Source organism: Phocoena phocoena, chromosome 4 (assembly GCF_963924675.1).
Source record: "Phocoena phocoena chromosome 4, mPhoPho1.1, whole genome shotgun sequence".
In the NCBI taxonomy this organism is placed as follows: Eukaryota; Metazoa; Chordata; class Mammalia; order Artiodactyla; family Phocoenidae; genus Phocoena; species Phocoena phocoena.
The window spans coordinates 30,642,983-30,656,514 of record NC_089222.1 but is presented as its reverse complement, the minus strand read 5'-3'; the positions used below and the strand labels follow the sequence as shown (position 1 = coordinate 30,656,514).

General features: G+C 36.0%; 1 protein-coding gene across 3 annotated transcripts in view; it reads left to right on the top strand.

The window, feature by feature from the left end:
* Window positions 1-13,532, top strand: part of HLTF (helicase like transcription factor) — a 57,325-nt gene that overhangs the window by 39,269 nt on the left and 4,524 nt on the right. For all 3 annotated transcript variants that reach the window (XM_065875772.1, XM_065875771.1, XM_065875770.1), the window contains exons 16-23: window positions 330-468; window positions 1,117-1,252; window positions 3,508-3,687; window positions 8,458-8,582; window positions 9,072-9,250; window positions 10,555-10,680; window positions 10,993-11,105; window positions 11,503-11,683. In XM_065875772.1, the coding sequence (XP_065731844.1) occupies window positions 330-468; window positions 1,117-1,252; window positions 3,508-3,687; window positions 8,458-8,582; window positions 9,072-9,250; window positions 10,555-10,680; window positions 10,993-11,105; window positions 11,503-11,683 (1,179 nt within the window). The remainder of the gene's footprint in view (window positions 1-329; window positions 469-1,116; window positions 1,253-3,507; window positions 3,688-8,457; window positions 8,583-9,071; window positions 9,251-10,554; window positions 10,681-10,992; window positions 11,106-11,502; window positions 11,684-13,532) is intronic.

The window sequence follows — 13,532 nt, the reverse complement described above, 5'->3', positions numbered from 1 at the left end:
AATAAGAATAGCTCAGTGTTTTGAACCAAGGTCTCATCAGAGAGCTAGATTACTTGGGTTTGAATGCTAGCTCTGCACTTCATAGCTGTGGTACTTTGAGCAACATACGTCACACCTTGGTGCTTCAATTTTCTCATCTGTAAAATAGGAGTAATAATACTTCATAAGTTCGTGAACATTTAATAATTTATATATGTAGTGCTTAAAGCAGTACCTACCACATAGTAGGTGACGATATTAAAGAATAACAACTCATATTACTTATTAAATTACATAAAGTATTATTTTACTTTCCTGTGTTTTTGATTCATATGAAACATTTATTTCAGACTAAAGCTGATAGTCCACTACATAGCATAAGGTGGCTAAGAGTGATCCTGGATGAAGGACATGCCATACGAAATCCAAATGCTCAGCAGACAAAAGCTGTACTTGATTTAGAAGCAGAAAGAAGATGGGTATTGACAGGTAATGATAAAAAATGAATTCCCAAATATGTATGGTTAAGGAAGTTATGAGGTAACTTTGTAAACTTCAAGTGGATATAAAGTCTCTCCCAAAAATCAATTATAGAAATCATTTAATAAAACATTTTGACTTTTTTTTATAGCTGCCCACGATATAGCAACATTTGAATTATAGTTCATTTATGGAACAGTCACTATACTTATTTTTGAACTTTGGAACTCTAGACACTTTAATCCTCCAGTTAGAATCTTGATTTCTCTACTTCCCATCATGGAGCTTGTTTGCTACTCATGAACCTGTACTGGAAGATGGGGACGAGAATATAAACTCAGATTAGTTTTTTTCTTCTTGCTAGTGCTGCTGATTTAAAAATCAAATAAGCAAATGTTCTTGTTAAGGAGAAAGTTGAGTTTATGGGGTCTGTGGTCTTTTTGTTAGTATGGCAAGTGAGAGCTAAAAATCAGAGCCAGACTGTATTTTGAGATTGTGTATATGTTTAACAAAGGATTATACTCACAGCCTAATAGTTAGTGGGTGCGCTTAGAACAAAGTGCCCATTTTCAAGTGTTGTCTCCGTTGATTGGGCCGGTGGATATTTTGATTGTGTATTCTGGCTATAGAGTTATAACAGTTTTCTGTTCTTTTTAGGCACTCCAATTCAGAATTCTTTAAAAGACTTGTGGTCTCTTCTTTCCTTCTTAAAACTTAAACCATTTCTTGATAGAGAATGGTGGCATAGAACAATACAGCGTCCTGTCACAATGGGAGATGAAGGTGGACTTAGGTAAGTAATTTCAGGACAACTGATTAATATTAGCTACAAATAATTGTTCGCAGGTTGAAGCAGTTGCCACTTTCATTACTATTTTAACCTGACGGTTGGCTTTCCTCTCCAAAAAGTGTTTACGGCTTAATGTCTTTGACTGCCAAAAATCTGTTGATTCTTGTTTGGGGGGATAAATATTTCTACCTACCACTAAAAGGTTAACCCTCCTTTTCCCTGATTTTAGTCAGAACTGTGAAGGCAGAGCTATATGGTCTTTGTGTGTTGCTCTTACCTTCAAAACCACCATTAATAAATTAAGTAGTGACAGGAAAAACATTATATGCTCAGAGAATCCAATATGCACTAAATTTTCATAACTTATCTTGTATAGCAGTGGTCCCCAACCTTTTTGGCACCAGGGACCAGTTCGTGGAAGACAGTTTTTCCACTGATGGGGGCGGGGTGGGGGATGGTTTCGGGATGATTCAAGCACATTACGTTTATTGTACACTTTATTTCTATTATCATTACATTGTAATATATAATGAAGTAATTATACAACTCACCATAATGAAGAATCGTTGGGAACCCTGAGCTTGTTTTCCTGCAACTAGATGGTCCCATCTGGGGGTGATGGGAGACAGTGACACCCATAAGTGTGTTGCTTATGTCGTCTACTCCGTAAGATGCAGCTTGTCACTTGCTACTCACTGATAGGGTTTTGATATGAGTCTGCAAGCAGTCGATTTATTGTGGTGTCTGTGCAGTCAAACCTCTCTGCTAATGATCCTCTGTATTTGCAGCCGCTCCCCAGCGCTAGCATCACCGCCTCAGCTCCACCTCAGATCGTCAGGATTAGATTCTCATAAGGAGCGCGCAACCTAGATCCCTCGCAGGTGCAGTTCCCAGTAGGGTTCGTGCTCCTATGAGAATCTAATGCCACCGCCGATCTGACAGGAGGCGGAGCTCAGGCGGTAATACGAGCGATGGGGAGCGGCTGTAAATACAGATGAAGCTTCGCTCGCTCACCTGCTGCCCACCTCCTGCTGTGCAGCCTGGTTCCTAACAGGCCACGGACAGGTACCGGTCCATGGCCTGGGGGTTGGGGACCCCTGTTGTATAGATTTATATAGTGATAGCTGAATGATGTGGTAATACAGTGGCAGTAACAAGAGTTTTACAAGACAGAAAGTTGTTTCTGGTGGAGATAGATGAAAACTCAACTTCTCATAGATATCAACTTGCTGATAGGCGTTTTGCAAGGTACTAGGCTAACGTTCAAATTTTTTGCCTGGATCAGTGGTTTTCAGACAGAGGGTTTAGGATTCATTAGCATTTTGTGAAATCATAAAGATGGCAGCTAGCATTATAGCTGTTCATTAAAGAAAATGAAATAGAGTAGAAGATTTAGGAAAATAGCAGGGTGCATCACACACAGTATTGTTTTGTGAAATGTTTGTTTCTGTTATATGTATATGTGTTTCTGTATGTTTGATGGGTGGAGTAAAATATGTTTCTTACTGTGGGTTACAGTGAAAAAGATTCAAAAGCCACTAACCTCGTTTGCAGTACTGTCTACTCGATTCCTCAGAACCAACTATTTAAATTCTGATTTAAGAAATTGTATTTATATTTCAGTGTTAAGAAAAAATCTTTTTTTAAAGCGTTGCTTCCTTTCTTTTTCTGATATTGAGAAGATTGTAAAGGTTGTAGAATCTAGAAGGCATTTATCCCTCTTCTGAATTGTCACATCATGTTTTAATTTTTATTTTTGGCATTCATTACTTTATAAAAATTACTTATTTATGTACCTTGATTTTCATATTACTGGAGAAATTTTTTGAAGATAAGATCTTACTCATTTATGTATTTATGATGTTTAGTATAATGCCTTGCGCTTAATAGCTACTTTTTAAGAATTTGAGTGTCAAACTTTGGGTGGTGTAGTTGACAGAATTGAGAAGGAAAAAGAGGGTTAGTGATTAGAAAAACGGGGAGAAGAGCTTAAGAAAAATAAGGACAGGATAAAAGATTAAACTGTGACAGGTACTGAATTGAGGGCAAATTTAAATGTATTTTGTTACTATAATTTTCTCTTTGTAGAATATGTCTGTCATTATAAGATTAGATAAAACCCCAAATAAGTGTTTTTTTTTAAAAATCTTTACTAAGGTTATAGAACAGTAATAGATTAAGATATTCCTTTTTGTTCTCATTGAAATAACTTATGGAGAAATAAAAAGTTAAGTGATTATTTCTTTTATTTTGATTAGGCGTTTACAGTCCCTAATTAAAAATATTACACTTAGAAGAACAAAGACAAGCAAAATTAGAGGAAAACCTGTTTTGGAGTTACCAGAACGTAAAGTATTTATTCAGCACATTACACTTTCGGATGAAGAGAGGAAGATTTACCAGTCTGTGAAAAATGAAGGCAGAGCTACTATTGGAAGGTATGGAGAAAGAAAGTCATTTTAGAAATTAATTTTTATTTTCTTTGTTAACTTTAATTGAATAGCATTTTTTAGGTATGTTAGCAATAAAGTCTTATTAAGTGCACTGCAGTATAATTTGTTTTTTTTAACTATTTACTTTTTAACAAATTAATAGTTGAAGTGAGTGAAATAATATTATAGTTCACCAGGTAAGTAATTCCTTAAGTTAGGAAAAAAGTTTACATGAAATGGCAAGTCTTGGATTGCTAGTCAGAAGACCTTGCTTGCTTCTATTCCTGGTTCTGTGTCATGCGAGAAGATTAAAAACATTGAGAGAAGTATATCCAGAGAAGGACTAAAACTTGGGGAACGTTCCACATTAAAGACATAGGAAAATAAAGAGGAGCCACTGGAAGAGATTCTGTCAAGGGGAGATGTATGAAGACAGTAGAGAAACTGTTACAGAATTCCAGTAAAGACTGTAATCAAGAAAGAATATATGGTCAGTAGTGTCACATAGCGCAGAGACTTAGTAAAGGCTATTTACAATAATTTGGTGATTCAGAAGTTACTGGTATAAACTCCCAGAATGGTTTCACTAGAATGATGAGATATGTGGCCAAATTGTAGGAGTAAAGGGATTGCAAAGAAGTAGCCAGCTGTAGGGGTAGACCATTTTTCACGAAGTTTGTCTTTAAAAGGAAGAAGACTGGTAGATAGGATTGACAATTGGCTGCTGGATCAATTTTTTGATGGTTTTATTTGTGTAATTGCTTTGAGAGGAAGAGAACATGGAAGAGACTACAGATAGAAAAGAGAATAAAACAAATTGATGGAGAAAAATAAAGCCTACTATGGAGGTAAATCATATCAAGAGTACAGTCAGTGAACTATGAGACAAGATATCTACAGAGTAAGGCAGTGGGAAGTTGAGGAAGGTAGCCTGGATTTTCAGCCATTGCAAAAAGTAAGGTTTTTAGAGTGGTAGACAGGCTCCACATGGGATTGGATCTATGTAAAAGTTAAATCAGTATGACTTTCCAGCCACACATGGAAACCTGGAACTAGGAGCTGATGAAGTGTAGATTAAAGGTATTGGGGATTCGTAGGTGAGAAATTCTAGCCTAAGCAAGAGCATGTTTGATGTGAATGCATGAAGGAACCAGAATGAGTAGGAGACAAGTGAAGGCAGGACAGGGCTGAGAATATAGGGGAATCTTCAAAACATAAGAACTGCAGTGAGGTACAAAGCAGGTTTAATAGGAATTAGGAAATTGAGAAAGATTGTTCTAAGCAAGCGATTTCAGAGTTGAAAATCTTTGCAGTGGTGATTCAAATTTCCTTCATATTCATTCTTTCAACCAAAATTTATTAAGTGCCTGTGTGCCAGGCACTGTTGTACCCATTGGGATACAGCAGAGTAAAGCAGACAAAAATCTCTACCCTCAAGGAGTTTATATTTCAGTGGGAGGTAACAGATGATTAAAAAATTAAGTTTTATGGAAAAAAAGTAAAGCGGAGAAAGGAGGTGAGGGAGCACTGAAGCTGTTTTTATAGGGTATTCAGGGAAGATGATTTCACTGAGAAGGTGATATGTGGGAAAAGATTTAAAGGAGATTGGGGTTGGCGGGCATTTCTGGCAGAGGGGAACAGCAAGTGTAAAGGCCCTGAGTTGGGAGCATACCTGGGGAGCTTGAGCAACAGAGACAAGTGTGGCTGGATAATATGAGCAAGGCGGAAAATAGTGATGATGTCAGAGAGCTGTTGGCGTGGGGGTGGGTGACAGTTATGTAGGCATTGTGGCGTATTTGAAGAACTTCGGCTTTTACTGTTTATGAGATTTGGGAACCTTTGAAGGAAGGGTTTTGAACCACGAGTGACTTAATTTTACTTATATTTTTAAAGGATAACTGGCTGCTGTGTTAAGACTTACATTGTAGAGTCAAGGCATAAGTAGGGAGAACAGTGGCAAAAATCAAAGTAAGAGATGATGGTGGTCTTTTTTTTACTACAGTAGTAGTGATGAAGGGGGTTAGAAATGCCCGGATTCTGTTACATTTTGAAGGTAGAGCCAACAGAACTTGCTGATTGATATAGTATGGGGTGTGAGAGAGAGGAGTGAAAGATAACTGCAAGGTTTTTCACATGAGTGGCTAGAAGGATGGAATTGCCATTTGCAGAATAGGTCTATAGGGAGGAGCAGAGTTTTCTCAGGGAAAATGAGAAACTCAGCTTTGGGCACATTGATTGTGTGATGCCTGTGTGATTTCTAAGTGGAGATGTCACATAGTCAGTTGGATATGAGATTAGAGTTCATGGGAATGCTCTTGGTTTGATATAAATTTGAAAGTCACCTGTGTGTAAATGGTACTTTTAGCCGGGAGACTGGATAAGATCACCAAGAGAGTGAATGAAGTTAGAGAAGAGTTCTAACAAGACAGGTGTAGCTGGTGAGGTAGGAGGAAACTTCTACTTCGGTATCTGGCACTCAAAAGAAATTTCTTAAACTGAAATATTCATTTTCAGTGTAAGAAGTGGTGCCAGGGAATAATTAGACTATTGGTAAATGTTATTCTGTTTGAAAAGGTTGAAAAAGAGTAACTTTATTGAAACTGTGTTCTCAGAGAAAAAATGTTATTTAAAAAATATCTTAATAGGTAGTACATTTACTAACATTTATTGAGCACTTACTACATGTTATGCATTCATCTAATTCATCTAAGAGCCTTATGTGTATTAATTCACAACAATCCTATTAAGTCAGTACAGGGATTACCTACATTTTACAGATGAAGGATCCGAGGCACAGAGCAGTTAGGTGACTTACACTGTGTCACACAGCTAATGAATGACAGGTGGTGTTTAAATTCAGGTAGTTTAGAATTTGTAAGTTCAATCTTTATATTGCCTACTCCTTGCATTCTTGAATACTGAGAAGCATTTGTTGCCATAATACTACTCTTACTAATAATACCAGCAGATATATATCATTTGCCATAGTCCAGCACTATTCTAAACACTTTGCATATGCTAACTTTTTTAATACAACAGTCCTATGAGGTGTGTATTATACCACTGTTACAGCTGAGGAAGCTCAAGACACAGGTTGAGAAACCTGCCCAAGTTTTCACAGTTAAATTGACAGAGCCAGATTTTGAATTCAGACAGTCTAGCTCTAGAGTCTGTCCTCTTAACCATTAGGCTATATTTCTCCTATTGCCTGAATACTTAAATACCAGATTGCCTTGGTATATAATTTTTGGATCACCCATTGTTTCTTGAAAACCTGTATTGTCTTTGTTCTACTGTATTTTATACTGAATAGTTCCATGGAAAACCTTGATTTTTATTTTATTCTATTCTTTAAAGTCCAGCAATTTCACCAGGATCTCTGTTGATATTTTTATGGAACATGTGGTACCATTTAAATCTGTAGATTGCAGTCTTCCTGCACCCCCTTTTGGGAAAGTTTTCTTAAATACTGTTTTCTGTTCCATTATTTTATTTCTCTCTGTGTATGCTGGATATTCTTTTTTTTCCATAGGTATCATTTTATTCTAATCATTTACATCTTTCTGTTTAATTTTGCTTTTCTCAATCCTGTTTCCTACAATCCTATGTTTTTATCAGTGGCTAGTCTCTTTTATGCTGGCTTCCCTGTGGCTTCCTCTGATAGTTTACTTTTCTCTTTCATACTTTTTAGCTGTACCAGTTCATCTTTGATCTCTGTTTTGTTTTGCCATACCTTTTCAAGTTTTGTCTCTGCTTTAAGCTATTGGTGGGTTTTTTTTGGCAGTATGCGGGCCTCTCACTGCTGTGGCCTCTCCCGTTGCGGAGCACAGGCTCCGGACGCGCAGGCTCAGCGGCCATGGCTCACGGGCCCAGCCACTCCGCAGCATGTGGGATCTTCCCGGACCGGTGCACGAACCCGTGTCCCCTGCATCGGCAGAGTTGAGGCAGACTCTCAACCACTGCGCCACCAGGGAAGCCCTATTGGTGTTTTTTTAGGAGGAACTGTTTTATTGAGTGGTGTTAAATCATGGTAGCATTCTTGGTCATAATTTTTATTTGCTCTATGGCAACATTTTCTGTGAGTTTTCTTTCACTGCCATTTGTTCTGTCCCTTGCTCTTTGCTGATTGTTACTCATATATGAATGTCTTGAGTTCTTTCTGGACTAGCTATTTGCAAGAGATTCATATGAAGGGACAGGAGTCATAGCTGTATCCTCGACTGGCAGGAAATAATATATTTAATTATGACTCAGGGTTACATGTGAGTTCTTTCAGATTTTACTTGTGCTCATAAAACAGAGATCAGAAGCTTTAGGGTTCCTTACAATACGGAATGCTGTGGTTATAGTCTTTTCTGAAAACACAGTAGGGCCACGTGTTTCCTTATTCAGCTTGCCTTCCCTCCGTCTTGGTATAAACTTGTCCAGGGGCGTTCAGGCCATGAGCCGTGCACATAAGAGATGGTGATTTTCTCCTTAGGGCATGCTGTTTTGAAGAATTTGCTCTGGCAGGTCTGCTTGAGATCTGCAGTCATCTTTCGGTATCTTCCTTTTTGACTTCTACTGCAGTTGGCAGCCATTTCTCATATACTTTGCTTTATTGTTACAAATCTCTCCTGGTTTCATTAAAGATCGAGTTTACTTTTCTGTTTTCCATTCATGTTTTGAAGTGATTTCCAGGGAAGAAGAAAACAATGCCATTTTTGTTGCACTGTTTTAGAATAGGAAATATTACTGTTTAGAGGCCTTCATAATATTCAGTGTTTTTACCTCTAGGTATTTTAATGAAGGCACTGTCCTTGCACACTATGCAGATGTCCTGGGTCTTTTGCTTAGATTGCGGCAGATTTGTTGTCACACTCACCTTCTTACAAACGCAGTGTCTTCCACTAGTCCCTCAGGTAGGTAAATGTGATTGGTTTACACATCATATTTAGTAGAGATATTTAAATCAGAATGAGAAATTTTTCATATGGCCTAAATTTAGTTTATTTGTCAAACGGACATTGATTTTAGAATAGGACTCAACTAGAAATGTACTCAAGAACCTCTCAACAATGAAATGGAATATTAATGAGGTTTTCAAAGATTTCCAGTGATAGTCTTAGAAGAAAGGTTCAGATTGGATCAGCCTTTTATTCCATGGTAGTACCCACAGATGGTGCTACAGTGATGTTTCTGTGTAAGGTATGTTATGTGGAGCTTCTGAATTTTTCTTAAAATTTCAAATTTAAATCATGCTTTTTGCCTGTGATAAAAAAAAAATAAATGAATAAATAAGAAGACTTAAGACTACCCAAGCAAAACTTTTCTCTATATAAGGGAGATTAAGATTGTCTAGTCATATTACAAGTCTTGCTCTGAAATTAATTTTTCAGCCTTTTCTCTAGGAAATGATACACCTGAAGAACTACGAAAGAAGTTAATAAGGAAGATGAAGTTAATTCTGAGCTCAGGTTCTGATGAAGAATGTGCAATTTGCTTGGATTCTTTAACGGTTCCCGTCATAACACACTGTGCACACGTCTTTTGTAAACCCTGCATTTGCCAAGTCATTCAGAATGAGCAGGTTAGTTTTATGCTGAACACAAATCCAGTGTTTGATGGAGTGGTGTTGCAGTGTTGAGTGCAATGAAAGCCCAAGTCCGACAGAGACTATAAAGAGTTTTGCACTTGGATTTACTAGTGCACCTTTTATATATAGTTAATTTTATCAGTGTTTTAATAGATATGTTTCATTATAATTAAGCCCTTTTAATATAAAAAGACATTTTTTGGAGGTATATTTCACAGTCAATATTGTAGTTCTGCGAACTCTTTAGATCATCTTTGTCTAAGAAATAGATTGATAATGTGAGACACAAAGGTAATTTAAAATTTTCTAGTAAAACAGATGAAGTTAATTCTTACAATGCATTTTTATTTATCCAGTATATCTAAAATATAAAAAATTAATGAGATACCTTACATGATTTTGTAAAACTTAAGTGTTCAAAATTCAGTGGTATTGTGCACTTAGAACACATCTCAATTTGTCTTTACCACATTTCAACAGCTTAATTGCCATGCATGGCTGTTGGCTACTATAGCTAGGTAGGTCTAGATTCATGTGAAGTGGAATAATCCTGTAAGCAATCCTTCTGAGGTATAATTTTTTAAAACATTTTTATTGAGATATAATATACATATAACGAAAAATGCACATCATGATTGTATAGCTCAGTGAATTATGAAGTAAACAAATCCATATAACTACCACCCAGATCTTCCTGTGTTCCTTCCCAATCATTACTCTCTCCCTCCTCTCTAAAGGTAACTCTACTATACTGACTTCTAACATTGTTTTAGGTTCAGAATCTTTTTTATTGTAATGGTATTTGGTATGTAGTTATTTTAGGTATAATCTTATTAGTATGCCTTGGTACAAAATGGACACAACAGATAACTGCTTTGAATGAACCTGATAGGACTTATCAGATCTGGACTGGCTTTATAGGCTATTAAGAAGGAAATTATTCTTTTTTCTTCTAAAGAATAGTTCTATGCTATATTGTAATTAGGTTCAAGAAACTTATTCATGGTTTATTTGTCTGAAAATAGTATAATATTTATTGTTTCCAGCTCTTGCTGCTAGTCAAGATCACCTACTTTTGCTCTCTCTTTTACCAATCCCACTTACTACATTAGAACATTATATCTGCCTGGAGTTCAGCATGTACACATTTATCTCAAATGGATGAATCTAATAAAAGGTTTAATAAAATGCTGGCTGTTAGGGAAATAGAATTTACCATGCCTTTTACAATTTTTAGGCAAATTTATATTTCTGTTCCTTTGTTAAGTGTCACTCGTACTTTGTTCTTTCTTATATAGCCACATGCTAAATGCCCTTTATGCAGAAATGATATACATGGAGACAATTTATTAGAATGTCCTCCAGAAGAATTGGCATGTGACACTGAGAAAAAGCCTAATATGGAATGGACATCCAGTTCGAAGGTAAATATACATGTGCAAATGTTTGAGTATTTGTTTTATGTTTATATAAAGAAATACCATATTTAGAAATAGTAATTCTGCTTTTAATCCTGTCATTTGAGTATTATACTCTGTTGGTGGTTACTGGCTTTTTGTTTCTTTCTGGTGGTGAATTTGAGAGATGAGAGAAAGCGTTCAGATGATAGTATTTTTTAGCCTCAATTTTTAAGAAAATTGGTGGTCTTTTACATTTGTATTTTAGGGAGAAAACATGGCAGGACCTTTCTCTTCCAAGTCAAAATGGAATCTAACGGGTATCCTAATTTTTTTCAGATTAACGCTCTAATGCATGCATTGATTGATTTAAGAAAGAAGAACCCCAACATAAAAAGTTTAGTTGTTTCTCAGTTTACAACATTTCTGTCTTTAATAGAAACACCACTCAGGTAAGTTCAACAGTGTTTCTCACTTGGAGCAAAAGGATTTTATATAAATGTTTTAATTTGGATAGCAAAAAATCATTATGTATGTTTTACCAGTTTTATTCATTTCATCTATCTAAAATAACAGTAACAATAAAGAATACTCCTGAGAACTTAGAATTTTAAAGATTAGGTCCTGAGTTCATAGGAAAAAGGTTGACTGCAGGGCCTGACATATTAGTAGATGATTAGTAAATATCTGTCAGCAGAAATGAAAGAATTGGTTGAATGAAAAGATTACAATTACTTAACATTTTTTTTTTTTTTACATCTTTATTGGAGTATAATTGCTTTACAATGGTGTGTTAGTTTCTGTTTTTTATAGTGTAGTGTTACTTGTCTCTTTTGTTCCCTCCATTAGAGCCTCTGGATTTGTGTTTACTCGTTTGGATGGTTCTATGGCCCAAAAGAAAAGAGTTGAATCAATTCAGTGTTTTCAAAACACTGAAGCAGGATCTCCAACTATAATGCTTCTATCCTTAAAAGCAGGTGGAGTTGGTTTGAATCTTTCTGCAGCTTCTCGAGTATTTTTAATGGATCCAGTAAGTAGTTTTGTAGACTTTTTGGTATGTTACTACTTCTTTAAAAAAATAAAAACAAAAAACTATTTGGTAAATACCTTTATAGTTGTAACTGATTGTGAAAATTCTTAGGCAAACTTTAGAAATAGACAATAACTTAGTAAAAGTGTTTTAAGGGCTTTCTCTTAAGTGCTTTACATATATCAACTGAAATTCTCACAGCATCTCTATGAGATGGATCTTGTTACTATCCCCATTTTACATGTGAGGAAACTGAAACATGGAGAAGTGAAATAGCTTGCCCTATCACACAGCTAGTGATATACAAATCAGGATCAGAGTCCATGTTTATAAGTATTATGCTGTGCTTTTCTACTGCTCTTCTATATACAGAATAAGTTTCTGTTAACTAATGCTTTAGGGAAGTGTTTTCATTGATTCGGCCCATGAATCAATGAGATCTTACTTTGTGTCAGGGAATCTTACTGGCACAGGGAATCTGGATATAAACAAGATAGACAAAGTAGCCACCATCATGGTGCTAATAGTCTCAGGCTTTAACGTGCATAAGAATTAGGAAATGCAATTTGACCTCTGTCTTCAGATTTAGGAGTTCTTGGATGAGACCCAGGAAACTGCATTTTTATACAGACCATAGGTGATTTTCGGTGCACGTGGTCCAGCATCACAGTTTTAGAAACAGGTGCCATTAATGGAATGCTTTGGGTAAACTTTAATGTCTAACACGGTGTAATTACCGTGCGCAGTACAGGTCCAGGGGTAGAGTGGGAGTTAAAATTCACTCTCAACTTGACACATCAAACCGTGTGACTTACAGTTGCATCCGCAGAGGAGCACTTTTTGTCTGATTGCACAAAGGGGCTTTTTGGACTGGAAGCACTCTGAGCTAATTCAGTTTCTAATTTGCATTGGGCACTGTTTGGGCTGGAGGGAACCCTGTGCTGTTTCTCTCCATTCACAGATCTAAGGTTTGTGGTTTTAGCTTGCTGCCTGAAACTCAGAAAATTCATAACAAAGAAATTTTACTAAGATACAGATTTTGAGTTATTCTGGTTAGGCTCTCTAGTTGAAGCATGTACCTGTTACCAAGGCTTTTCCTCCTCACCTGAGGGTAACCTTTCCAGTAATATTAAAACCAGAGCCATACTTAGGCATTCATGGGTTTCATGTTAATGCCATCGGGATGGCAGTGGTCTGTCGTATTTTCTTGCCTTAGTTCTGTGGATGAAGTTTTAAATCTTCGCTAGAGTTTTAGTATTATGGTTATTATAAAAAATATGCATTGTAACTGCAAGTTAAGTTACATGTTAGCTAACCAGATGATAATTCTAGAGGCTGATTTTTGGAACAGATTCCCAAATTATTATTTTTTGGTTATAATCTTAGTATTTCATAAGGAAGAGGTTGTTAATACAAAATACAGTAATTTAATTAGTATTGTAAAGTTGACCAGAGACTAAACTCTTTAACAGTTATACTTTTAGAAAACTTACAGAATGTTTTAGCAGTTTCATAGTAAGTTGGTTGTTTTTCATAGAACATTTCAAGTTTTCAGATACTGTTTCTAACTTTAAAACAAAAGCCAGGTCCTAGAAAAATAAGATTCAGTATAAAAAAAAAAAAAACATTGCTCATGAAGATTTTTACCTCTTTGTCGAGTATTATATAAATGTTAAGATTTATTTGTATTTTGATGTTTCATTGTGAGCTTATTTTTTTCATTATGAGCTTTTGATAAAGTTAATTGCTTCCTTCACCGCTACATAAGAGAATGGGAGCTATCAGTTTTACATTATCATAAAGTAAATTTTATTATACATTTAGTCATACTTGATGTATACTGCCGTCT